At 41.3% G+C, this 24,566-nt stretch overlaps 2 protein-coding genes across 2 annotated transcripts in view; both read right to left on the bottom strand.

Moving 5' to 3' along the window:
- card14 (caspase recruitment domain family, member 14) overlaps positions 1-14,264 on the bottom strand; it is a 19,052-nt gene extending 4,788 nt beyond the window's left edge. Inside the window, exons 1-19 of the mRNA XM_017432434.3 lie at positions 13,945-14,264; positions 12,536-12,673; positions 12,119-12,444; positions 10,283-10,441; positions 10,047-10,166; positions 9,463-9,588; positions 8,478-8,627; positions 8,263-8,385; positions 6,707-6,807; positions 6,237-6,313; positions 6,021-6,084; positions 4,885-5,092; positions 4,684-4,810; positions 2,095-2,335; positions 1,940-2,003; positions 1,736-1,856; positions 1,473-1,637; positions 924-1,036; positions 313-428 (exon numbers count right to left, since the gene is read on the bottom strand). Coding sequence (XP_017287923.1) covers positions 313-428; positions 924-1,036; positions 1,473-1,637; positions 1,736-1,856; positions 1,940-2,003; positions 2,095-2,335; positions 4,684-4,810; positions 4,885-5,092; positions 6,021-6,084; positions 6,237-6,313; positions 6,707-6,807; positions 8,263-8,385; positions 8,478-8,627; positions 9,463-9,588; positions 10,047-10,166; positions 10,283-10,441; positions 12,119-12,444; positions 12,536-12,673; positions 13,945-14,158 — 2,753 coding nt within the window. The 5' untranslated portion in view covers positions 14,159-14,264. The remainder of the gene's footprint in view (positions 1-312; positions 429-923; positions 1,037-1,472; positions 1,638-1,735; positions 1,857-1,939; positions 2,004-2,094; positions 2,336-4,683; positions 4,811-4,884; positions 5,093-6,020; positions 6,085-6,236; positions 6,314-6,706; positions 6,808-8,262; positions 8,386-8,477; positions 8,628-9,462; positions 9,589-10,046; positions 10,167-10,282; positions 10,442-12,118; positions 12,445-12,535; positions 12,674-13,944) is intronic.
- A 117-nt stretch (positions 14,265-14,381) lies between these two features.
- Positions 14,382-24,566, bottom strand: part of ccdc40 (coiled-coil domain containing 40) — a 17,096-nt gene continuing 6,911 nt past the window's right edge. The window contains exons 9-19 of the mRNA XM_017432451.3: positions 23,691-23,812; positions 23,234-23,477; positions 22,971-23,153; positions 22,400-22,645; positions 22,070-22,283; positions 21,773-21,942; positions 21,610-21,701; positions 21,291-21,411; positions 19,062-19,250; positions 18,829-18,987; positions 14,382-18,465 (exon numbers count right to left, since the gene is read on the bottom strand). Coding sequence (XP_017287940.1) covers positions 18,208-18,465; positions 18,829-18,987; positions 19,062-19,250; positions 21,291-21,411; positions 21,610-21,701; positions 21,773-21,942; positions 22,070-22,283; positions 22,400-22,645; positions 22,971-23,153; positions 23,234-23,477; positions 23,691-23,812 — 1,998 coding nt within the window. The 3' untranslated portion in view covers positions 14,382-18,207. The remainder of the gene's footprint in view (positions 18,466-18,828; positions 18,988-19,061; positions 19,251-21,290; positions 21,412-21,609; positions 21,702-21,772; positions 21,943-22,069; positions 22,284-22,399; positions 22,646-22,970; positions 23,154-23,233; positions 23,478-23,690; positions 23,813-24,566) is intronic.

Genomic DNA, 24,566 nt, shown 5'->3' with positions numbered 1-24,566 from the left:
GCAGGTGAAGCTCTGCACGGCCGACAACATCTGCAGCTGAAACTCTGCAGAGTCGACAACATCTGCAGGCGAAGCTCTGCACGGCCGACAACATCTGCAGGTGAAGCTCTGCACGGTCGACAACATCTGCAGTTCTCTCTGAGCTGCTCAAGTTTGGAGACAACAGAAGCTGATGCAGATTTCTGAAGAAATCATATTTTATTCCCGTTTGATACTAAATTTCAGATGTTCAGCAGCCAGAGGTGACAGACAGCCACAGACTGCTGCACCAAAGTTCAGCTCAGCGTCTGCAGGAGAAGAGAAGTCGTTTACCTCAGTTTGCGTGTGCAGCGTGCAGACTGGCCCACAAAGATGATTATGGGGAAGATCTGGAAGCGCTGCAGCCTGCGGACACAGTCCAGGCCCAGCGGCAGCACGCAGTGGATCCCCTGTCAGGGTTAGAAATCAGCATCAGCACGGAGCAACGTTTAACCCGAGAACTGATCGGATTCAGTTTCTAAAGCTTTGAAATGTTTTTTATCTAAAGTTCAGAGACATTACAGCTCAATAAAGTGGACATATTCTCTAAGTAAATATAATTAACTTGTTCTAAAGTACTCATACATACAGAATTAAGACTCCTATATATTCTGTTATATCTTATATTACATGTGCATATATGATATTAAATGACAGCCAGTGGTCTCCAGTCCTGGTCGTCAGGGCCACCATCCTGCATGTGTTACTTGTTCCTCTGCTCCAACACACCTGACTTGAATCAATGGGTGATTAACAGGCTTCTGCAGAACATGAAGAGGTGATTTAACCTCTGAATCAGGTGTGCTGGAGCAGAGAAACAAGGAAAACATGCAGGATGGTGGCCCTGAGGACCAGGACTGGAGACCCCTGGTTTAAAGGGTCTAAAACGGAGCGAGTGCTCTGACCTTCTTCATGACTTTCTCCACGCTCTGCAGGGTGTAGTTTCCTCCCTGCTCACACTCCTCCAGGATCTCGGACCGTTGGAGCCGGGCGGCGTGCTCGCTGGAGGTCAGCACCTCTGCGGAGCAGGACGAAGGACAGCCGACATTATTCGTTCTGAAGCGCTATTTGATTTTCTTATGTAAGTCCTGTTTGTTTCCCCTGAATGTCCTCTGCTGCTGTAATGACCAAACTTTCCCTCAAAGATGAGCAAATGTTTAATTTTAGCTCACTGCAGGGAACACTGGCAAACATTTATAGCCTCTACTTTGATTTTTATAAATATTTGTTCCCGCAGATTATTTCCTTCCTGGTTTACAGCAACATATTTTATGGCTGCACGGTTTGAGACGGTATGTTTACTGAGAAGCAAAACACGCCGTAATTACAGCATCAAGTCGGAAACAGAGGAGGAGATGTAACAGCAGGCTCACCAATAAAACGTAACAAGGAACATATAAAAGAAGAGTTTCCTCAGCAGTCCAATAAAAACAATAAGAATATCAGCGGATTACCGGGCTCACAGAGCTCGAAGCCCTGCCAGCTGGCTAACTTCTTGTCCAGGATGCGTCCCAGGATGGTGGGCAGCAGCAGGACCGGCCTGCACACCGGAGGGAAGTGGGGGGTCACCAGGGAGTAGGGCATGAGGGTCAGGCAGCTTTTGGATGGGGGCGGAGAACCTACAGGGTGGGACGAGTCGACAGGAGGGTTATTTTTAGAACTGAGGATGCTCCAGCAGATTAAATGAGGAATAAAGCAGGAAGGTGGGCTGTTGTACTGGAGTCTGAGCTCTTCGTCTTCTCTTTCTCCACGCTGACCCACAGCAGGTTCCTTCCCTGACGGCCCGTGCTCACGATCCTCACCGCCTTCTGATCACACTGGGGGATGTCTTGTCCATTCTGGAGAAGGAAATAAAAAAGAAATTACAGCACAGACATTTTGGATCCAGTGTCTGAGAGAGAATCTTTAAAATGATTTCTACCTTTTTACAGTTCTTTGCCCGAAAATTCAAATCTTCAATTGCTCGGATCAAATGTCTCTGAGCCCTGTGAGATTAAAAAAACAAAGTCAGCCTCATGAGTCCAAATGTAACGGAGCCGTGAAAGGCCCGCTGCACGTCCACAGCGGCTCACCGACCTGTAGTAGTTGGGCACGGTTCCACGCTGCAGGTCTATCAGCTGACAGGGGTGAACCTGGCTGGCGTACCACTGATCCTCGGTGTCGGCGGGCCGTGTGTTTGTAACGTGCAGGATGTCGTTGCACGACACAGCCAAGGTCCCGCTGGTGCCAGCAGCCAGGGACATATTGACCCGGATGAAGAAGGAGTCTCCTGATGACGTCTTGTTGACCTGCAGCTGCTGCAGCAGCGCCTCGTAGTCTGAGCGGGACGAGAAGGACATTAAATCTGAAGCAGCTCCTTTTAATTATTCTCATACTGTGGTCAGACTCTGCTTTAACACAGCTGTCAGCTTTAAATCTGATCAGTTCCTCACTGTTCATAGCCTCATGGTTTGTTTCTTAACATCGTTTCTCTATCCTACATGAGAGAAACTTCTTCAAACATAATGCAGACTCTCGCATCCATTAGATTTTTGTCTGTTCTTGAGTAAAACAGTAAAAAATCAGCTCATCTTAACCTTTTGATTTGTTAATATTCTTGTATTAGTGAAGAAAACTCAGTTTTTAACTCCTGAACTGATGGATCCTCCCTGTCCTGCATAAAGCTGATAAACAGTCAACTCGGGTCACTTCGGCTGGTTAAAAGCAAATCAGGCTGTTAAAATAAATGATCTGCATGAATTAGGCCTCGTGACGTATCTGAAGTCTGTTGGTGTATTTATCTGCAGAAACACGCCGACGCTCTTCGCTCTTCATTCCTTTGTTGCACTTCAGGATTGGTCAGTTGAAGCCAGTTTGAAAAGGAAGAAAAGAGCCACTTCCTTTATTACAAATCGCTCCGAAGGTGCTTTCCCCGCTTTTTAAAGGATTTCAGAGATGTTTTTATGTAACAAACCATCTGTTCTATCCTACTGAAAGGAATTCAAGCTTTTTTAGCCACTACACCTTTGTGATTTAAACTCTATCATCTGTAGTTTCATGGAGATTTATCAGGTTTCTGTGTGACAACCTCAACTGGAACTAGAAGCACTTGAAGAGCGCAAACCTCCACCTCGGTCGCAGCGTCATTCGTCTGATCCGAAGTTTATTTTCTCGTGACAACCCAAACGTTTGATGGAGGATTCTAGCTGTTCGACAGTCCTGGTTCTTATCTGCTGGGTTTTCTCTGCAGCAGCTTGTTAATCACTCAGTCATTTAAGTCAGGCGTGTCACAGCAGAGAAACACCTGAAACATGCAGGGTAATGGCCCCGTGTAGCTTCAGTCCAGAAAAGAAAAAGATCCTTATTGTTGCTTCACTGAAGGAATGCAGACAGATTACATTCCTGCATCTGAGGAGCTTCGGTACACTGACTAAAACCCCGAGTGTCGTTAAGATGATCTGTACACACCGAAGTGGAAACTACGCAGCCAGATTTACATTTCCAAAGATTTGTGGGGAACACCATCCACACCCAAGAAAAGCTTTTATAAAACTGAATCTGAAGATGACACTTATTGGGACAGCTCTAAATTAAACATCCTGCATGTGAAAGAATTTTTCTGCACGCCTAAAAAACAGGAAGAGCTTCACTACAGAATGGATTTTAGAATTAAAAAAACTTGATATTATGTAAATGTGCTGGACTTTTTAAAATTTTTGAACCAAAATAGTAGCTTACTAACTAATAAATATCTGTTAGGAAAACTTCTACTTCCTCCGTTTTTCTTATCAGTAATAAATCTTTATTCCAGACACAATAATGATCCAAAGTAAAATAACAATAAAATAGAATAAAATAAAAGGTATTGTTCACTGAGTCACGAATAAATGGTGACGCCAGTGATTCCATAATCCCGAGGTAAATCTTGTACTCAGTGCAGGTTTACTAAAACTGCAATAATGCCATTGCATGATACAGATAGTCTACAGACATCTGTTCATGATGTTTGTAAGCACAGAAGGACACGTGGGTTCAGCAACATTTACAAACATATGACTGGCACTACTCCATCTCAGTACTTTGAGTAGTACCCTCATAGCATCATTGTATGCCACATTAAGTTTCTGCACAAAGCTTTTTTTGTATTGTCGCCACAGATGAGAAGTGCACATTGGAGCTATTTTTGCATAAAAAGAACACGTACTAAATTTTCTGATCGGGACGTTAGCCTGTGCGTACATCATATGATACTGCCTATAAATGTCACGATCAAAAGACAAGTCATCCGTTATATAATGCCCCGTGGATTTGACCTTAGAACATCACCAGACAAGGAGAAATCAGGGATTATCAGATGCTTATCTGCTTTACTCCTAACTATCATAATGTTGCTCTTCTTGGCATTATACTTTATATCAAAGTCAGAACCATACTCTTAATAATTGTTAAGAGCTTTAAACTCTAAGATTTGTTCACCGTGTGCGGCACTAAGTGTGAAGAAGGACTGACTCGTTGCTCAGCTCTTCCTTTTTGGTTACAGCGTGACTGAATAACTTTATTTGTGTTGAAGAGGAAGAAATAAATGTAACCTTAAGGTCAGGGCACAGCTGGGTCTCATCTTAAAGAATTGTGTTGCTGCGGATTCAAAGTTAATAATGAGCCTTATTTCCTCGCTGAGGGACATACCGTTTTGTCTGGGCCGGAGGGACAGGTGACAGACGCCTTTGACTTGGCTAAGAGCCCACGTAGCCTCCTCTAAGGTAGAATCCTCCAGCACCATCTTCAGAGACTTCTCCTTTTGTTCGTACTTCACCTGCAGAGCGACGCCGCCATGAGCTGCACCTCCACCACAGGCAGAGTGATTATCTTTGTTACACGTCCACATACCTCCACAATCTGCGCCCCGGGACTGATGCCAACAGTGTGGGCGGCGCTGCCCGCCGTCACCTCATGCACAAACACTCCCGTCTTGTTTCCCCCGATGACCGTGAGCTGGCTGAGCAGGGCCTCCCCCTGGAAGGAGATGCTGAGGACGCGAGCGTTGATACGAAGGGCTTTGGGACGAGAACGCACCAGGAAGAGAGGGGCCAAGGACCTGGAGAAGCAGGTTTCAGGACACATCTTATATTATTCCTGTTATGTGTGACTTTGTAAGCATCACAGTGCTGTCTCTACGTCACTACAGCTTATTTGTGTAATGCTTGTGAATCTTTTCTTGTTAATAATTTTGTGACATTTCCTGTTTTTGTCTCTGACTCTTACAGGTCATGATACCCACGCATTTTAGATTGCGTTACTCAGCAAGCATTTTAGGAATTTTGTGAATGACGTCCAACCAATTAATTAAAACTATTGTTTTGTTGTTGCTGTCCAACTGTTCAGCACAGGTTGCTGCCTCACCTGAGTCAGCTGAGCTTCTTTTAATGCAAACATCCAACGCGTCACTCTTTGCTAAGTTAAATTTAATCTCTAAATAAAAAGTAATCTTTCAGAAGCCATCCAGGTCTGTTTTGCATGTGAAATAATTCATTAGCTGTTCGCTCGTGTTCATGATTTTAAATTTACCTTTATGTAATTTAAAAAAACCCAAATATAAACTCTTTAATAATTAATATCAGCTTAAAGCTTACTGGCTTCTAAATAAATCATTAAAAATAGTAAAAAGAGGCTCTGAAATTAGAAATAAATGAATAAATGTTTTACTAGGGTTGCAGTATTCCTTGTCATGAGGAAGTCTGAACTTTGAAATAAGTGCCCTGCGTTGGAATGTGTCACACGGCAGTAAAATTTAGACCCCGGTTGATAATTAAATCCGTTTGTTGATGGTTTACAGTCATGATGGGTCTGAAAATCTGCTGCTTACTGATTTTATTCTTCTGCATCTTCTTCATCAACGTGCACTGCATTATGCCGTATTATGACTGACCGGTTGGCAGTGTTTGCAGATTCAGGGGCATTAAACTTTGCTCTCCTAGAAATGCATTAAAATGTAAAAGTAGTTTTTTTTTTTTTCCACTCCTTACCTGGAGCTGGAGCTGGAGCCACGTGTGGAGGAGAGCTTGGGGGGCCTCTTGTTCTCGCTCATTTCTAAATAAAAACAGAGAGAGAGAGAGAGAGAGAGAGAGACACTGGGTTGGTAATGACTATGCAGTCCTGGAAATTATCCAGCGGTGAACAATAAATAACCAAAGCCCTGTTCAGTGCTGGACCGCTCTCTGCACAGAAACACGAACACTCACCGGAGGAAATGTTTTGTTTTTCATCAGGAAGGAACACAAAGTCATCCAGAAGAGGGTCAGTCTCTGCTGTCTCCACACTGTAAGGGAAAAAGAAACTTCTGTAAGTGAGAAGGACTGATTGTCGATCCTGCTTCAGTACAAACTGGTTTGCCAGGTTGGAAGAATTATAACCTTTTTGTTCCAAAGGCTTAAACACAGAACATTCTTTCAGGCATTAAGTCTAATTATAGTGAGCTTTAAGCAGGGCATCTATAGTATTTATAGCTCAGCTGTGTTCTTTACATTACTTTGTATTATCTGAGGTGTCGCACCTATTTCTGTCAATCAAAACCTCCTTCAACTCATTACAAGACACAAATGGAGAAAATGACTTGGCACTTTGTGTTCCTTTAAGAGTCTGTAAAATGACGCCTTGAAAGCCTTTTTACTGCATCTCACACCTTCATGGAAAAGCACATTTAAATACACACCTGCTGTCTGCGTTTAAAATCTCTTTTCTTCGGCGGAAAGACTCGGGGCTGGGCGGCTGGGCGTTTCTGGATCGGACGCTGCTGGCACCAAAATCTTCACTCTGCGTGCAAAACACAGTGACAGAAATAAGAAATAAGACAATAACGGGGTATAAATATGGCCGAACCTTTGGAGTTATTGTGCACCTGTGTGATTCACACTTCAAATCTGTAATCTTTTCTCTACATGAAGCCTTTGTCACAATGACAGCTTTCAAAAAGGACGTCAGCAGATCCGCTGATGTTTCTGTAAAACTGCAGACGGGTTTAAAACGCCTGAATTATTTCATTTTTCAGACATGAAAGTTCAGATTTGTCTGAGTCACATTTTCTGAACATGAGAAAATGCTTCTAAGACTCGGGTGGGGAACTTTTTTTTTTCGAGGGCCTTTTTGACTTAGTTATTGAGATTAAAAAGCCATAAATTGAACAGAAACATGGACACAGTGTGCTACCTGCATCTATCATACACAACATCACATCATACTGCAGGAATACACACAAAAATGCATTTAACGAAGCATTTAAGCATCATTAAATGCTTCGTAGGCTTTTTTGTTTCCTTTTCTGACAGATTTAGCACAGCAGCTTGCTAAATACAACAATACTCTCTTATTAAACGTGGCTGTGTGCTGATACTTGTGATCACTGTTTAGACATCGAAATTCGGTTAAAAAAGTTAAACGTGTAAAGTTCTTTTTAGGACATCTATTATTCATTTACAATCTGTTTGTCAGTGAAACAAACATGCTCACTTATTTCAATTAAAAGCTCTGTTTGTTGTAAACTAATAAAGAGGCAGAACAGACCTTGTTTTTAAGTTATCACTAAAATCCTGGTTTTCACAGATTTGTGATGTTGAGGGCCGGATTGAGGAGGCTCAAGGGACACTTCTGGCCCTCGGGCCTTATTTTTGCCACCTCTGAATGCTTCCTCAGCTGTTGGAGTTAAATGCATCCTCGGGCCGTCCTGAATGCGCTCACACATGGTTTACGAACGTTAACGTCAAACTTAGGCACCAAGAATGCAGAAGGAAGTTGTTTTTGTTATTTTTTTTCGGCTGCTCCCTTCTGCAGGGGCGTTTTACATGGGATGTCTTTCCTGAAGCAAGCCTGGACTCGAACCTGCAGCCTCAGGAATAAGAGACCGTGGCACTGACCACCGAGCTACTGCAACCTCGAACAAGAACGTGGAAGAAAATTTAAAAAAATATAAATAAATAAACTATAATAAAGGAACATGTCACCACGGACAATGATGCAGCTCACTTAGGAGTTTAAAATAACTTCTCAAGTATTTGAAATTTAATAAAAATAAACCAAAACGCATTTGTGCAGACATTACTTAATGTCATCACCCAAATTTGGTCTATTTTTACTTCTTGTTGCATTGTTCTTCAGATTATTGTGCATATTTAAAAAAAGATAAAAACCCCAACCCTGAATAGCTGTTCTGATTTAGACATGTAACTTCCTTATGAAGTGTTTGATGAAAAATAAATGAAGCAGCACAGTCACCTCTGAATTAAAGGAACTCTGTGAATTGGGGTCAATGGCGTCCATGCGGCGAAGTCTTCGTCGAGGTGGAAGTGGGTCTTCCTCACAGCTGGACGACGGGCTCTGCCAGCTCCCTTTCTCCTCCTGTGATCCAAACACAAAGCGACACTTCACCGTGTGTTTTTTCCCCCTGCATGCATCGTGTTTGTGCGTGATGACGCGTGTCTTTAAAGTACATCAGAGCTCTGTTGTTGCACTCCTGAGCTGCGCTTGGCCTGAAAGCTGAAGACGGTCTCCTGGAGCTCCACCAGCTGGCTCCTCAGGGTGTCCTTCTTAGCCAGGATGTGGGCGATCATAGCCTGGGCCTCGTCTCTGGACTGGTAGGCCTACAAAAACGACAGGAATTCAGATTTGTCCAACGCTGATTAATTTACACAGTTGTGTTCATGCAAACTCAACTATGACAGACTGATGACTCAAGTAAAAACAAAACGTCTTAAAAACGCCAGTGGAAAATTTGTCAGGCGACACCTCGGACTTAAAAGACGATTATGCACATTTGAGTCAAAGGTGGTTTAAATGAGGCAACATCATTTTACGTCCTGATGCTGTCGAGACGTGTGGCATGCAGGCAAAATGTTCTTCTATACATTCTCAGAAACAAAAAAGATTATCATGTACCTAAACTGTCATGTAAATACAGTTTGTGCAAAGTTTTATTCATTTTTATTTGCTCTGAATCAACAGTTTTAAGTGATATATGAGATAGAACATCAGCTAATTCAAATGCTGGTTGTCTTTAATGGAAAAAGGTTTTTTTTTTAGCACAAGATGTATCAATCAGCTGATCATGCAGCAAGCACGACCTGCCTGTTAAAACCAGGAACTGTCAAAAAAAACAGAGTCAAGTTTCTGCTCTGCTTCAGTGGAGCAGAGAGACGATGTCTCACAGTTTCTAAGGTGTGGATGCGAGTAACTTGATTGTTCAGGAGTATTGCTACACGGAACAATAAAGTGCAGCAAGGCGCACGTCGAGTTCAGTAGACGTGAGTTTATCTGCGTTCCTTATCAGAGAAACATCTCCTGACAGCAGAAAGTACGTGCACGTAAGAACCGACGGCTAATGCTGCTGGTATGTGATCTTTTAACAACATGGCTGCAGTTTCTGGGGTAACATTAAAGCACATTTCGGACAGGCGGGAGCAGGAAGCAGCTGTCTACCTGGTCTCTTTCTGCCTGAAGTTCTTTCATCTGGTTCTGGACCACAGTGCTTTTCTGCTGATGCATCTTACAGTCCAAAGACAGCTGCTGCACCTGCAGGCTCAGGCTCTCCTTCTGATCCGACAACTGACAAAGACAGAGCCGTTTTTAAACATTTTACAAACATTTATACAGGTAATGTGCTGCCAACGTCTCCACAGGAGCTGCTCTGGGTTGCTGTGGGAAAAATAAAGTTTTATTCGTTTTTTTTACACAATGATCCCTTTTTGAAAAAGCAATCACTGAGACAAACAGCTTTGCATGAATGTTTTCCTCTGATGGGAGACTTTCTCACGTCACGGGGAACTTTGAAAGCAGGACATTCATTCAAAAGGGTATTTTCCATCAAAGATGTTTGAATGAATTTGCATCTTTTTTCTGATTGGCTATGATTGCCAAACAGAGGCACACAGACACACACATTTAGGTTTTTTAAGACCAAAGTTTATGAGGACACTGTTTTCCAAACCTCTGGTCAGCATAAAAAAATTATTTGACATGTAGAAAACACTTCAAAAATGCAACACACACACATGTAGACCTACTCCTTGTTTGTCTCTGAGCAGTTTTTCGTTCTCCTCTCTGTAGCACCTCAGCTGCTCGGCGAGCTCCACCTGACTGTCTATGGCCTCCGCCAGGTCCTGGGCCAGGATGTCCTGCCGAGCCTGACATGGAGAGCAGATCAGACCAGAAACATAAAGACAGAAGCAGCTTCCCACTGTCTAAAGCTCATTAGTGCAAATGATCGATATGCAAAGAAAGATTTAAGGATTGTTCTCACCGGATCCAGTTTCTCTGCCTTCTCCAGCTGTGAGCGCAGCTTCCGGACCTCCTCCTGCAGCTGAGGAGTCTCAGGAGCGGAGTGGCATCGGAGCGAGTGCTGCTTTTGGATCTCCTTCTCCATCTGAACGCTCTGGAGCTCAGTCTGCAGCTGATACATCTGCCGTCACACAAGAACGACACTTCTGATCAGACTCTGCGACGAACTGACAAAAAGGCTTACAGCAAATCTGTAACACGCTGTTAAACTGTAGCAACAAATGTTTGTTTAGTCTGTCTAAAAGCTTAAAAACGTCTAATTTTTATAGTTAAATTTAACTGGAAATGTTTGTGTCAGTTATTCAGTTATCTATTAGTACAGAAAAATCTTGTTTTGCTGTAGTTTTGAGAATTTCACACAATTATTTAATGTTGTTTTCCTGCAGAGATTTTGTCACCTACAAAGTCCAACTTTAGTCTCCTTTTAAGAAAACATATTCTGCTTTTATCACAAATAAAATCAATTTCATGAAGTCTTTATGTGGCATGCTTTGGTCAAAACACCACAAAGTGAAAGAAAATTAAAATAAATAAATTTCCATCTCTTTCCAAACTGTCCAGTTTTGGTGCGTGGATCGAGCCACTGCACTCAACTCTCCTTAAAAAAGAATATTACCGTAGGAGATATTTCATAGAGATATAGTTTCTTTCTTAAAGACTCCCTCATCTGTAGGTCAACCACAAACAGCTGAAGAGACCTGCAGAAAACATGTTGAGTATGAGGTGTCTGTCGGTTCAGTCCTGAGTTTGAAGGTTTTCGCTGCCGGTGATGAAACCTGCCGTTTGTTTGGGGCAGAGTTTTAATTGTGTTTATTTTAGTTCGAGAGGAACTCCCGAGCCTGCGTTTATTGACTCACTGGAATTTTCCAAATTCAGGCTGAGAAACAACAAGCAGAAAAGAAAATAAGGCAACCGGAAGTAGACGTCGGAAGTCATGAGTGAGGAAAAAAAACAACAATAGAGTAATTAAAGAGTAATTAAAAAAATTTCTCTTTTATGTAAAACAAACAAGCAAACCGACAAAACAAAGCAATAAAAAAAACCGGTTGATCCTGATAACTTACTGCTTAATGAAAAACACAGAAAGGCATCTTGGATTTTTACTTCTACAGTATTTAAAGTTTTAAGTTGACCTCAAACCTGAAGTTTTAAAAACTAAAACACATCTGTGTGATTTTCACTTTGCTTAAAAACAGCCGATCCTTCCAGTCTGATTTTAGGTTTAAGGCTCAGCTTATAGCTTTATGAGCCTTAAAAAGAAAAGCTAAACTAAAACTGGCTTTTTGAAGCAGATAAAAATTATATGCATGGGTTTTCATCCTTCAGTATTTCATGTTGTATAATAAAATAAATCCAGGCTCATCAATCCCTTTGCATGTTAAGTTGTAAAAATTCGTAGGATCTCTTCAAACTCAGCAGATAAATGTTGCTGTATAATAAAAAGACAGTTTCCTTATTGGATATTTAAACCTTCTGTGGTATTAGACCAGTATTTATTTGAGCTACTCTTAGAAAGTGTTGTTTGGAGGCTCAGTAAAACTGTTGTCTTGTTGAGATGCTCTTTAAAATACTGCCCACTTATTGTCGCCCCCTCATTCGTACTTTTAATGGTCTCCAGGAAGGAAACCTGTTGTTTGCTGAGGGAGAATGATGTCACACTGAGTTAGGATGAACTTTACATCCTTCCTTGTTTCTTTTCCCTCTCTGTGTCTTTGTATATTGTAGTAACATTTCTTATTTTTTGCATTAGTTTTGTTGTTTACAGGTGACTGTAAATAATTCCTGTGTTTCCTCTCACCTGCAGGTTCAGGTCGTGCAGTCGCCCACTCATCACTGATTTCTCCTCCATGACAGCTGTGTAGCGGATATACAAATCGCACTTCTCGTCCTTCAGCTTGGTAACTTCCCGCTGCAAAGTGCTGAGCTGCCTCTGCAATCGCTCGTTTTCAAACTGAAGCTGTCTGGACTTCTCCTCCTGCTCCACGAGCTGTCCGACCTCTGACTCCAGGGACTTGCACTGCGCGCTCATCCTGCCGGCCTCGCTGCGGGCCTCCTGCAGCTCGTTCTGCATCCCTGTTACCGCTCTAATCAGGTACTCGGTCAGCTCAGAGTACTTGATCAGTCCTGCGTGGAGAGCAGTGCAGTTTACACAAGCTGCACATAAAAACAGAGACAGATATTCCCTGAAAGTGTAGGAAGACCTCCGGCCACTGACCGCTGAACCTTGACGGTTCTGTGCTGGGCTTGCGTCCAGTAACTTGGGTGTAAAGGGTTGGATAATGGATCATCAGGCCTTCCAGCAGGGCTATGGCTCCATTCCTTCCCTGGATCCTGAGCAGATCCAACATGTGGCCTAAAACCAAAATAATGTTAGCGTCAAAATATTCAAACCTTTGCTTTAACTCAAAGCAACAAATATATAAAATAACGTGTAATATATGCATTATACAAACAAAAAGTGCCAAAATTCCAACATGACTAATAAAAAAGCCTAGATTTAGATTATTTAGATGTATGAACTGTATAAATAGTGTAAAGAGAACCAACATAACCACACACCTGTGTCTGTCACTCCCTGACGGCCAAGTTAATGAGAGGCAAACAAAAATGCAGACTGAGGCATCAAACAAAAAGCCGCCGTGCAAAAATGATGATCCATAAGTGGCAGACTCACATGAAGTTTTTATTTTTCTACAGGGTTTCATGTAGGAACTGCAACGAGTTAAAAAAGTCCCTTTATTTCCAGTATTCCAGAGAATATTTTGAGCTAAACAATAAATTAATCTATGGAAGTTTGGGGGTGTGTGCTCAATGCAGCAGTGAGAGTACACACTGGGTGAAAGACGACAAAAATATATAAGTTTTGAAGTATAATTTGTGTATTTGTATGTACCAAGAGGAAAAGATTTGAAAAGTTTAGACAGGTCAGAAACTTGAGTGTGATGTAATCATTTGTCAGCTGAACGTTTGAGAAAAAAATCTAAAATGATCAAATCTAAACAGTGTTTGTGTGAAACACTGTTAAAGATAATAAAAATGCCAGTTTAGGCTTATTTCTGTGACCCGTTTAAACTTTAAATGACGTTTCTGCTGTAAAGTATGCCTAAGCTATGAAGCTCCAAAGAAGCTCACTTGTTTCACTAAAATCCCATTTATATCCATTTTAGTGTCCCAGGTTTTTTTTGTTTGTTTAGTTTTTTTCAGTTTTTGCCAACATTGTGCAGCGAAATGCAACCAAAAGTCAGAGCTCACTATACTTGATTGAATGTTTTGGTGTCTAATCTGCAAAGCCAGACAAATAATCCAAACAGGACAGTAATAAAGGTGCTTTAATGCCTATGCATAAAAACACTCTAACAGAAGAATATTGGTCAGAAATTGTAGTAAATGTACTCTGGCACCCTTTTAAGCAGCATAACATGTTGATTTTGTAATAAATATTGGTCTGAGTACTGCAGGTGCTGCAGTCTTACATCCAGCACAGAGCAACAATAAACTACGAGCAGGAAAAAGAGGACAAACAGAACCCACATGTTTACAGCTACAGTAAGCCTAAATGTCACTAACAGGGTTTCTGTTTGGATAAAAACTCCACAATCCAAATAAAACAAGTGGAAAGCTTACTGGTTCTCATGCAGCGGTTGGTGAGGCTGTGGCATGACAGGATCTCGTCCTCGTCCACCTCTGTGAGGACCCGGACCTGCCTCAGGTACGGGATCAAGATGCACGGCCGGACCCCTAAAGAGATCCGGTGGCGGTTGTCGTTGATCAGCTCCCAGAGGGCCTCCTCGTCCATCTCCTTCGGGTCTGGACCCTCAAGGACACACTCCCCCTCCATCCTGAGTGTGTTTCACAAGTCTGAGCACAGCTGGAGCCGGAGGACTGAACACACACAAGCATACACACACACACACACACGCTCTGCCAGAGCAACAGACTGAATGCATGAGGCATGAAAAAGGAAAGCCAATAAAAAAGGCTGACTTTTTTCCACGCCCCGTAGGTGTTTGTTTGTATGTGGGCGTGTTGGAAAAACCTGTATGACAGGAGCTTTGTGAGGCAGCGGCGCTCTGGGTGTGATAATAAAAACAGAGACTCGGGTTCTCACATACAATCAGAAACACGACACACTCGAAAACCAATAATCAAACGAACCACACTCACTGTAACTTTCTTTCATTCACATTTTCACGAGCGTTGTCATGTCTGTTTATGCTCCAAACGTAAACAATAAACTTCTGTCCAGGTTTATGAATAAAATAAGCCGGATTAGTTTGGCTGCAGTCTGTGGACTAACAAAGAAACCTTGGAGGAGTTTTGAGTTAGGCTTAATAATTCCTAATCACAGCAAAGTAAACATGTCCGACGCCACAGACGGGAGCAAACACTGAACGCTGAAGTGCAAAGTCCTCTCTGACAGAAGGAAATAATGCTCAGGACATGCTTCATACATGTGGACCTACTGTTTACGGGTTCATAAAGATAATATATACAAAAGGCTGTAAAGCTTAATAAAAACACAAAGAAGCAGAACATTTCTTTAAACTTTAAAGCTGAATAAAAAGCAGAGAATATATTTCTATTATTAAAGGTCCGCCACCTTCCAGGACAGTTTTAAACTATCATCTGATGATGACATCATCGTTGCAGGAATTGTTTCCTGCAGCTGCTTTCAGATTGTTTATTGGGCAATAATATAATAACAAACATATCCGTATGATACTATATCTGTGGGGTATTTATATTTTTAACCACTCTGTTTGTTTTGAACTATTGTTGTTGACCACTATTTATTATTCTGATGCATTTTCTTCTGTTTTTTCCTTTGCAGACCAACATATCCTTGGTGATGTTTGCCTGAAGATGAGAAGCTGCTGTAACTAACTAATTCTCTGGATTAATAGTTAATTAATTAGTTTCTTTTCTTCATATCTCGTATATCAAGTGATCACTTTGATAGTTTCAGTAAAATCTGTCCAATGGGTCATAAGATATTTTGCTAACACTACAGACAAGCAAACAAACAAACACGGAGAGGGGAAAAACATTATCGCTGTTTCGCCTTTAATAAAAACATGACAAGAAGCCGGTTCTGTGTGCTTTTCCTAGTTTAAAAAAAAAAGATGTGGCCACAGCTTTCTCGTGCACGAGTTCACTTCATGTTTAAAAGTAAAAGATTACAAAGTTCATACACCAGAGATGATTAATAGTAACTCCTCTCTCTCTGCTGCAGTTTGAAGCAGATGATCCAGTCTTCTGTCAACAATACACGGCATTATTCTGGTCTTCACGTCACGGCGCACAATGAAGGTGACTGAGCAGAAAATAAATCCCTCGTGAAACAACGTAATATGATACAGAAGACAAACTATTAACAGTTTCGGTCCCACACCATTGACTGCTGTTTCACAGATATCAGATGACCTCATCACTCATAAATATACTTTATACCATAACCATCACCTAAAAAAGCTAAGTTGACCTTGGTTTCTCAGAGGGAAATTACATGCCAGCTTTGGAATTTAAATTAATGTTTTTTACCTGAATGATTAACTTTTTTTAACTAGAGGTATGTGTTCTGCAAAAGAGTCGTTGGTTGTTTGAGTTTAGTTCTGAGGAAAATAAAAGATCGGCCTCTGGTGGAGGGATTGTTGCTTCAGTGACGTGTTTCCACAGGATATGCTTCTGTTTACAAATACAAAGTGTTTATCTTACAATGTAAACTGAGATGAGATGAGTCAGGACTGTAGCCAGGTTTATATTCACTCTGTCATCAGAAATGACTGAGTTAGGTTCTTCTTCTTTTCTGTGTCCATCTTTAAGGATCTCCACAGCAGATCGTCTGCTTCCAGCTCACCCTATCTCCTCTACCCTTCTGATAAACTCATTTCTAATTCATTTTGGTCCCTCCCAATGAAAACCGAACATCTTCCTCTCTTTTATAATTTGTTCATTGCTTTGGATGGTTGACCCTAAACTCATCCACCCTCAGAGCTCCTTGCAGCTTCACCGTTCCACCTCTCTCCTGCTCATTCTGTCCTGCTTCTCCTGATGTTCCTCTTTGCTCCAGGGCACGCCTCCGCCTCCTCAGGCTGTTCCACCTGCTCCCTACTCTCACTACAGATCATGTCATCTGCAACATAGACCACAGAGACTCCTGCCTGACCCCCACCTCTCAACCTGCCCATCACCGCTGCAGACAAGAAGGACATACATGCAGTTTTTGTTCAGCTTCCTGAAAGCCAAACAAGAAGTACCAAAAGCTCCAGGTCCTATAAAGGCTGGCTTCCATAACAAGTCAACTCCCCAAGTTATAATTATATTTTCCCTAATAGTTTGATGGTCAGCATGTTTTGACATTAAGCAGATAATCCAATCACAGCTCAGCTCTCGTGGCGAAACTATGAGAGGCAGGAAACTTGAACGTTGCGTCCTCATTTCTGAAAACGTGTAGAAGTTTAAACCTTGAAGTAAAGACGGATTTACTGCTGTTTAGTCGCATAGAAACAAAATGTTCAGTCCTGCTTTAGACAATCTTTGCCTGCTGTGTCACAGGACAGATTAAAGTTAGAGGAAACCATATTTTATCTTCAGGGAGTTTGCGTGCACGCAGGATAGCGGAGATGATGACGGTACAGCAGAGTTTAGGACATGCCTGCGTACACGGGTTTCCTTCGAGGTTTTGTGAATAAAGACATTCTCAGAGGCCGGTTCCACAGCATTACACAGAGAACATTCATGGGTGTTGAAACTTCACGCTGCTGTCACGCACAGCCAACGTGCCATCGTCACCTACCATCAAATAGTTAAACTCATTCAGACTAAAGGCTTAGTTTGTTTAAATAAAACAAAAAGGCTTGAGGCCGCTCACTGAGTCTTTTCATTTCTCCATTTTTGACGATGCAGCAGCTATGAAATGAAACTTGTGAGAAGTTAACCCTTGAGTTTTTGCAGAAAATCAAAAACTTTGCATGAAAATGTCACTTTATGTGCGAATAACAGAAATTATATCTGGTCTGAATGGGTTCAAATCAGGAGTTGAAACTTTGAGTTTAATTACATCATCGTCACAGCTGTGTCCTTAAAATTTACAGATTTAATTCCATTTTTACTTTACTTTAAAATTTATTAAACGTATGCACTACTGAGTGTTTAAAACAAAAACTGAGCAAATTTGGAATAAGTGTAATACGCTGAGATTTCTTCAACTCCTTTTGAAAAGTTAAAATTTTTTAAAAGATGAAATTTTAGCTTTTTTTTAACCTTTTGCTTCTTCTAACTTCTGGTTAGTTTTCTGCTCCTTTTAGCATTTAGCTAGTATTTGGCTTCTTTTAGCTTTACCAGCTCAGTTTCAGCTCCTTCAACTAATGTCATTATTTTTTCAGGCCAGTTTCAACATTATTTTCCTGTTTGGTCAGTAACAAATGTGTGATTATTATAAATGTTCAGTTCAGTTCAGTTTGTTTGTATAACATTAATTCAGAATAAACGTCACTTCTGAGAACTTTACACATAAATTAAATGAGTCTAATTCAAAAACAAATATATACAATTAAAATATGTTAGGCATGTTGAAACAGCTTAAATAAAAACAGCATTTATTAAATACAGTTACTATTTGTGTGCAAATAAAATGTCATTTTTTAAGAATTAGAGCTCAGTTTAATTTTTTAAAATAAATTGTTGAGACACAGGAACCTCTAATAAGGTCAAGGCTTCAGCAGTAGCTGTATTATAAACAGGAAAATGCAGAAAATTACAGGAATGACCTAAAATGAAGACATACGTGTGTAAGATAAGCGTCCAGCTTGCAAAATGTTATTATTGGGACTTTTTTTAAAGTAAACATAATGTGTTGTCTATTCCTGTTACATTTCTACCTTCGCCTCACTCAGAGAACGCCTTCTGTTGGGAGATGTGTTTGTACGCTTCCACTGCCCGCGACGCCCTGCTTAGCGCCCCCTGGTGCTGAGGGAGCTCCTCGCACACACAGCAGAGCACGGAGCCCACGGCCTCCAGGCGCTGCCTCTGGATCTGCAGAGCTGCGCCTGCTGCTTCGCTGCTGGGTGAGAGTCTGTAGCTGCCCTCGCAGACGTCCCGCAGCTTCCTGCTCTGACTCTGCAGAGCGATTAAAAGGGCTTGTTTCTGGGGAGAGATGAAAGAAAAACGGTAAGAACGACTAAAACATGTTTTCTGGTTTTGCATGTTTGCAGCGGAGATGGGGGAGAAGAAAAACAGACTCACTGTGACCTGTTTATTATTCTCGAGAAGTGGGAGAGAAAAAAGGCTTTAAAACAGAATATCAGCACACCTGAGTCATATGTAATTATTGTGTAACAGATACAAACATATTATGCAACTTTCAGTTCTGACACTTGACTGACGAGTACCAGGTCGTTTTTGTGACTTGAAGAATGAAGTGAAAGCACAGATTAGAGTTCAGGTTATTCAGGTTATGTTCCTGTCTAAATCTAAAAAAAAGGCAGTTGTGTTAAAAAAAAGACTCACAGTGTCTTTGTTGTCCTGGAGGTTTTCCAGATCCGACTCTAGCTGTTTGCTGGTGCAGGATTCTTCTGTTAGCTGCTGCTTCTGCTGCAAAATCTTGCTGCTCAGACTGTTTTTGCTCATTTCGAGCTTCAGGATCACCTGCTCGCAGCCTGCAACCTCCTGCAGATACAGTTTTAAGGTTAGCATGCAGCATGCTCCTTGAACTCTTGCAGATATTGACCCTCTTCTCTTACCGTGTGTGATCTGTGGATCATGCGCTTCAGGCTCTCCTTTGAGCGTTTCAGCTCGGCCACCGTAATCTCTCTGTGCGAGCTTCGAGCCATCGTCTCTTTACGCAGAAGGATGCTCTCCCTCTTCACCACAGCTGCCTCGCTTTCCCTCATCAGCTGCTCCTGCTGTTTTGTCAGCTGGATGACTCGCAACTGCACAAACACACAGCGAGCTGGATTTAAACAGATCCTAAGCTACAGAATAAATAACAACAGAACGGTATATGTAGACTTTAAATAATAAAACGACAACAATAATCCATTTTGGCTTACTCAAATCCTACTGGAAACACAAAGAGGCTCAAATTATGTGGTACCAAATAATGTTTGTGATTCAAATAAAGACAAAAATGATTAAATTTGGTCCTAATATCTTTCTGTAGCGATGCCATCAGCCCTCCTGTTGTGTTCTGGTTAAATTTGAACATTTTTGAAGTTTTCTCTTTAAAAAAAGATGTTTCCTTTGATCAGTTGAACATGAGCCTCCATGACTTTCGTCACACGAGTCATCTGAACAGACAAAATAAATCTGGATGATTTTCTTTGAATTTGTTGTGTTTTCGTAAACTTTATCATTCCTTTTGTGTGCAGAATGACTGATCCTTAGAAACGAATGTGTGAGACATTAGGTGTGTGAACTTGTCCTTTTCCACACCCTCTGGTGCACATTCAGTTTTGGTTTTGAGTGGACACACACACACACACACACACACACACACACACACACACACACACACACACACACCTCACTCTCCTTTTCAGCTTCTATGGTAACTCCCGCAGGAATTTGTCCCTAACTTAACCGTTCCCCTGCAAGAACCACACCTGTTGGCATTCTCACAAACAGTTGCAACATTGGTTCAACTATAATTTACAATTTATGGTTTCTCACAGCTCTGGTATGCTAAAGGTCCTTTGAGGACTTGCTCACAGTTCATGCTGTGGCATCACAACAACCAACATTATCCTGTCAGGTCCTGGACTGTGATCCCGGAGACGAGGAGAGGGGTCAGGAACCTGACATGAACGCTGCTACAGAAGAGGCTGAAGACAAAATATCTAAGTTTTAAGTTTCAGACATCACATTAAAATGTCACAAAGACAGAATTTGCTCATCTGAGAAACATAACGACTGTTTCTGTCTCAGTCCAACGCAGAGACTTCAGTTATCACCTGCAGGATCAGATACTGCAACGCTCCATTTTCTGGTCTTTCTAATAACCGTAACGCTGCTCCAGCTGCTACAGATGTTGACAAAAAGCAGAAATAGAGCTCTCATCACGCCTATTTTAAAGTCTCTGCACTGACTTCCTAAGTTTCTTTTATTGTTTTTTTAAAGCTGTTTATGGTCTTAGTCCTATTTATTTCTCAGAACTGCTTTTACTTGTTTGGTCCTTCAGATCACTGAGGTTCTCTTCTGACTGTTCCTTAGGTTAGAGGTAGAACCCGTGGTGAGGTGTCTCACCTGTAGGACAGCGTTCCTGACAGTGTTGATGTTTATAAAAGCAGACTCAAGACTTGCCTGTTCTGTCTGACTCTTTAGATAAACTGTTTATTTACCACTTTTAGCAAAACTCAAGTTCATTTTATAACTTAGTTTTATTGTGATTTTAGTTTGACTTTTAACTGAATTATAAAACAGTTTATTTTAATAACTCACTTTACTCATTTTACCTATATTTAGGGAAACAATAGTAACTGATTTAATTTTAACCTCCAAGTGTCTTGGTTTTATCAATCTTTAGATTTTAGAACCCAGTGTGATAATTTAGATGGTAAAATATTAGTTATTCTGTTTGAGAACATGCTAATTGCTGTTCAAATCAAGTAGGACACTAACTACTATTAACTACACAACCCTACCGTTTATGCTACAATATTTCTATAAAAACTTTTATTTCTAGTCGAAATATGTCCTACTTTTGAATCCTGTTTTGTGAACACTACTGTTCATTGCTTGCATTTTTTCATATGTAGAAACACTTTGCTGTTACATAAATACAGCAATATTTTGAGTATAAACAACACAAGAGTTATATTCAAAAGCTTGAACAAAGAAATCCCAAGTTTCCTGACAAACTGGCGTGTGTACAGTAAACATCCACACAGTTACGAAGGTAAAGAGTAATGTGACAGCTCATCATCACGGTTTACCGTCTCTCCTCATCGTCACGCTGAGCTCACTGTGTTTACCTCCATACGATGGATTTCAGACTTCATCTTTAGGATTTCTTCCTGACCCATCTCAGAGTCCAGAGCTGAACGGGTCTCCTTCAAAATCTGGGTCTTTTTCTCCCACAGCATGATCTGTTGTCTGCAGGTCACACACACACACACACCAGAGTATGTAAACACAAGCACCTGATACTGTGTATGAGCTTCTAACCAGACTGAACTGTTTTCAGAAAACATGCTGTAACCTTTAGGAAAATACCAGCATAAATGATTAAATATTTTTCCATAAAGGATTGAGATTAAGTCATATAATGATAGAAATTGATGTGTGACTGACTCAGCCTCCACCAGACTCTGGAGAAGCATCTCTTTTTCTTCCTGCATCTTCTCAACTTTCATTTGAATGCTGACAGACTCCCATTCGGCCTCCTAATGAAATTTGTTCAAATTAATAAAACGATTGCACAACTGGGAAAATAATAAAAACAACCGTGGCGTGCCTTGACTTGTTGAATAAAGTCTGTCTCCATCAGTGTGTTCTCCTGCTCCAGAGCATGGCTCAGATGATGGTTCTTGCTCAGCAGGATATTGAGCTTCTCCAGATCTCTTTCCAGAATCTTCGAGTTCTTCTCTAATTCTGCGTTCTCTCGTTCCTCCTGTTCAATCTGACCTAGAAGTGATGATGTCAGAGTTGTGTATGCAGACGGTGCACTTTAAAATGACTCTTTGCCTTAAGTTAACATTATTGTAATACAGTTATGAAGCGCTGTGTGTATGTGCGTGTTTGTAATTCGTACTCTCCAAGTGGATTTTCTTCTGCTTCATTCCTGTGTGGATTGTCTGCAGTTTGTGCATCATCCTGCTGTTGGTCTCTAAGTCTTTGCTCAGTCCCACTAGCGCCCCCTGCTGCAGCATCCAGAGCTGCTGGTTAGCCCTGATGTTTGCCTTCAGCTCCTCAATCTGAGCCATCGTTCCCTGAAGTTTGATGTGAAGAGGACTCAGGTCATCACGCTGGGGAAAAAGCCACACAAAAGCATCTTTTAGGTTTTTATGTCTAATTCAGGTTTCCACTCTGACTTATCTACAACATAATGAAACAGAGTTTATTGCTCCAAACAACTCCTCACCCCAGTGCTCGCCGCGATGACTGAAATCTTCTTGGTGATGCTGGCGATCGCCGCCTGTTTTTGCTCGATGAGGCGAGCGAATGTGGAAAAGTCGGTCTGGCTTGAGGTCAGTAACTTGTTGTTCTGGTCAGTCTCCTCGTTCAGAGCCTCCTGGATGAGAGCCAGGCTGCTCAAACGTTCGCTGACTTTCAGGGTCTCCAGCTCCACTAACGACGTGTCGTTCTCTACCTGCTGCAGCTGACACATCTGCAGAGAGGAGAGGAAAAACGTTCATCTTCATCTGCACTTCATAACTAGAAAGATTAAAGATTAAAATAATCTGAATAGTATCATGAGTTACAGAGAGGAGAAGGCATTAAAATCAAATCAGTTTGTGCTGTGCAACAATTAATAAAAACACAGTATTCAAATAAAACCCTTTGCTTTATTATTTTGATATAAACTGCATCTAAACTGATACCTGCTGTTTCTGGTTTTATTTACATTTTACACAACGTCAGAACTTTTTTCTGATCTGGGCTTGTATAAACCCAAAGACGAAGCTTAAAATGATGCCGTTATCATGTTTTACCTTGTCTTTCTTTAGAGCAGCCATCTTGCTGATGAGTTGCTGTGAGTACTTGGCAGCCTTGTTGTGACTGAGCTGCTGCTGAATATAAGCCATGATTTTATCCTCCAGCTCCAGGCGAGCACAGTTTTCTTTCTCTAACTCCTTCTTCTGGTCGTTCAGTTCAGTCTGGTAAGTACTGTTTTCCTTTAAAAGAGAAAAGTTGAGAATGAGAGCACTGAGCAGTAACCTCCTAACGGACACAGGAGGGATGGAGTTCTGCGTACCTTCGTGAGTGTGGAGAGGGTCCGCTCTGTTTCCCGCAGAGAGCGGAGGCAGGCGCTGTACGCGGCCTGCAGCGCCTCCTGATCGGCCTGTTTCTGACTCATCAGCTTCTTTGAAGTCGCACAGTCCATTTCACACCAGTTAAGCTGAACGGTCAGAGTTTCGTTTCTCTCCTGCTCTGCGGCGGTAGCTGTCTTATAACCTTCAATTTCTCTTTCTAGCAAAATCATCTGATGCTCCACAGAACTGAAGGAACAAAAGTAAACGAGTAAAGAAGCATTTTGTGACCTTTTACCTCAATATCAGATCACAAATGTTCACCTTAAACAACTTTATATTGTCATGATGGCTTTAATTTTGTGTTTCCATTTAAACTCTTACTTTGAAAAGCTGAAACCCGACATTCTAATGATGCAGAGAAACATCAGAAGCAGAATACTCTCTCATGGCCTCTCTTACCGTACTGCCTCCTGCATGGCACAAAAGGCCTCAGTTTTTCTCCTAATGCTCATGAGGCTGTGGTTCCACTGCTGCAGCAGCTGCTTACGTGTCAATAACAGCGACTCCATTTCTATCTCCGCCTGCAGAACACCAGAGTCGTGAATGCACAGATGTGGAGACTGACGTCACTGACATCACTGAGCTAAAGAAACATATATTCAGTTTATGACTTCAGAAGGAAATCAGTGAACGAGGACAACTAAATACCTGGGTAATATTTACATTTAATCATCGTTTGTCTTCAATTTAACTCTGTTTATCACTTGTTTAAAAATTTTACCCACCGTGTTAAAGATAAGTTTTTAAATCAGAATTTAGATGAATAATTTTTAGAATTACTTTTGTATTATTTTAACTGTTCATACATCCGAACATTTAGTTTTGGGTGCTATGACTTTAAGTTTTGTAACTTATACTTTTAAATTGTTTAACTTTATTTACAAAAGTTTTAACCAAAGAAATACACTGAGGATTTTGTTCTCTTTAAAATCTGCTTCAGTTCATTCACTCTGGTCTTCTTATGCTTTTTGCTTTTAGTTTAATAATAAACACTGACTTATCATTTTAAACAATATTAAACAGTGTCCTGTTGAGACTTGATTTGGGTCATCTTCATCCTTCACCTCCCCTAAATGTGCCGTTACCGGCGCCGCTGAGTGTGCGTCCTGTTTCAGAAGGAAAGTAAAAGCTGCTGCTGAATGTTCAGCTTCTAATGCAGCTGAATGTTCAGCTTCTAATGCAGCTGAATGTTCAGCTTCTAATGTAGCTGAATGTTCAGCATCTAATGCAGCTGAATGTTCAGCTTCTAATGCAGCTGAATGTTCAGCTTCTAAT

This window comes from Kryptolebias marmoratus, linkage group LG3 (assembly GCF_001649575.2).
Source record: "Kryptolebias marmoratus isolate JLee-2015 linkage group LG3, ASM164957v2, whole genome shotgun sequence".
Classification (NCBI taxonomy): domain Eukaryota; kingdom Metazoa; phylum Chordata; class Actinopteri; order Cyprinodontiformes; family Rivulidae; genus Kryptolebias; species Kryptolebias marmoratus.
Note: the sequence above shows the minus strand (reverse complement) of the source record. Positions and strands in the feature narration are given on the sequence as shown.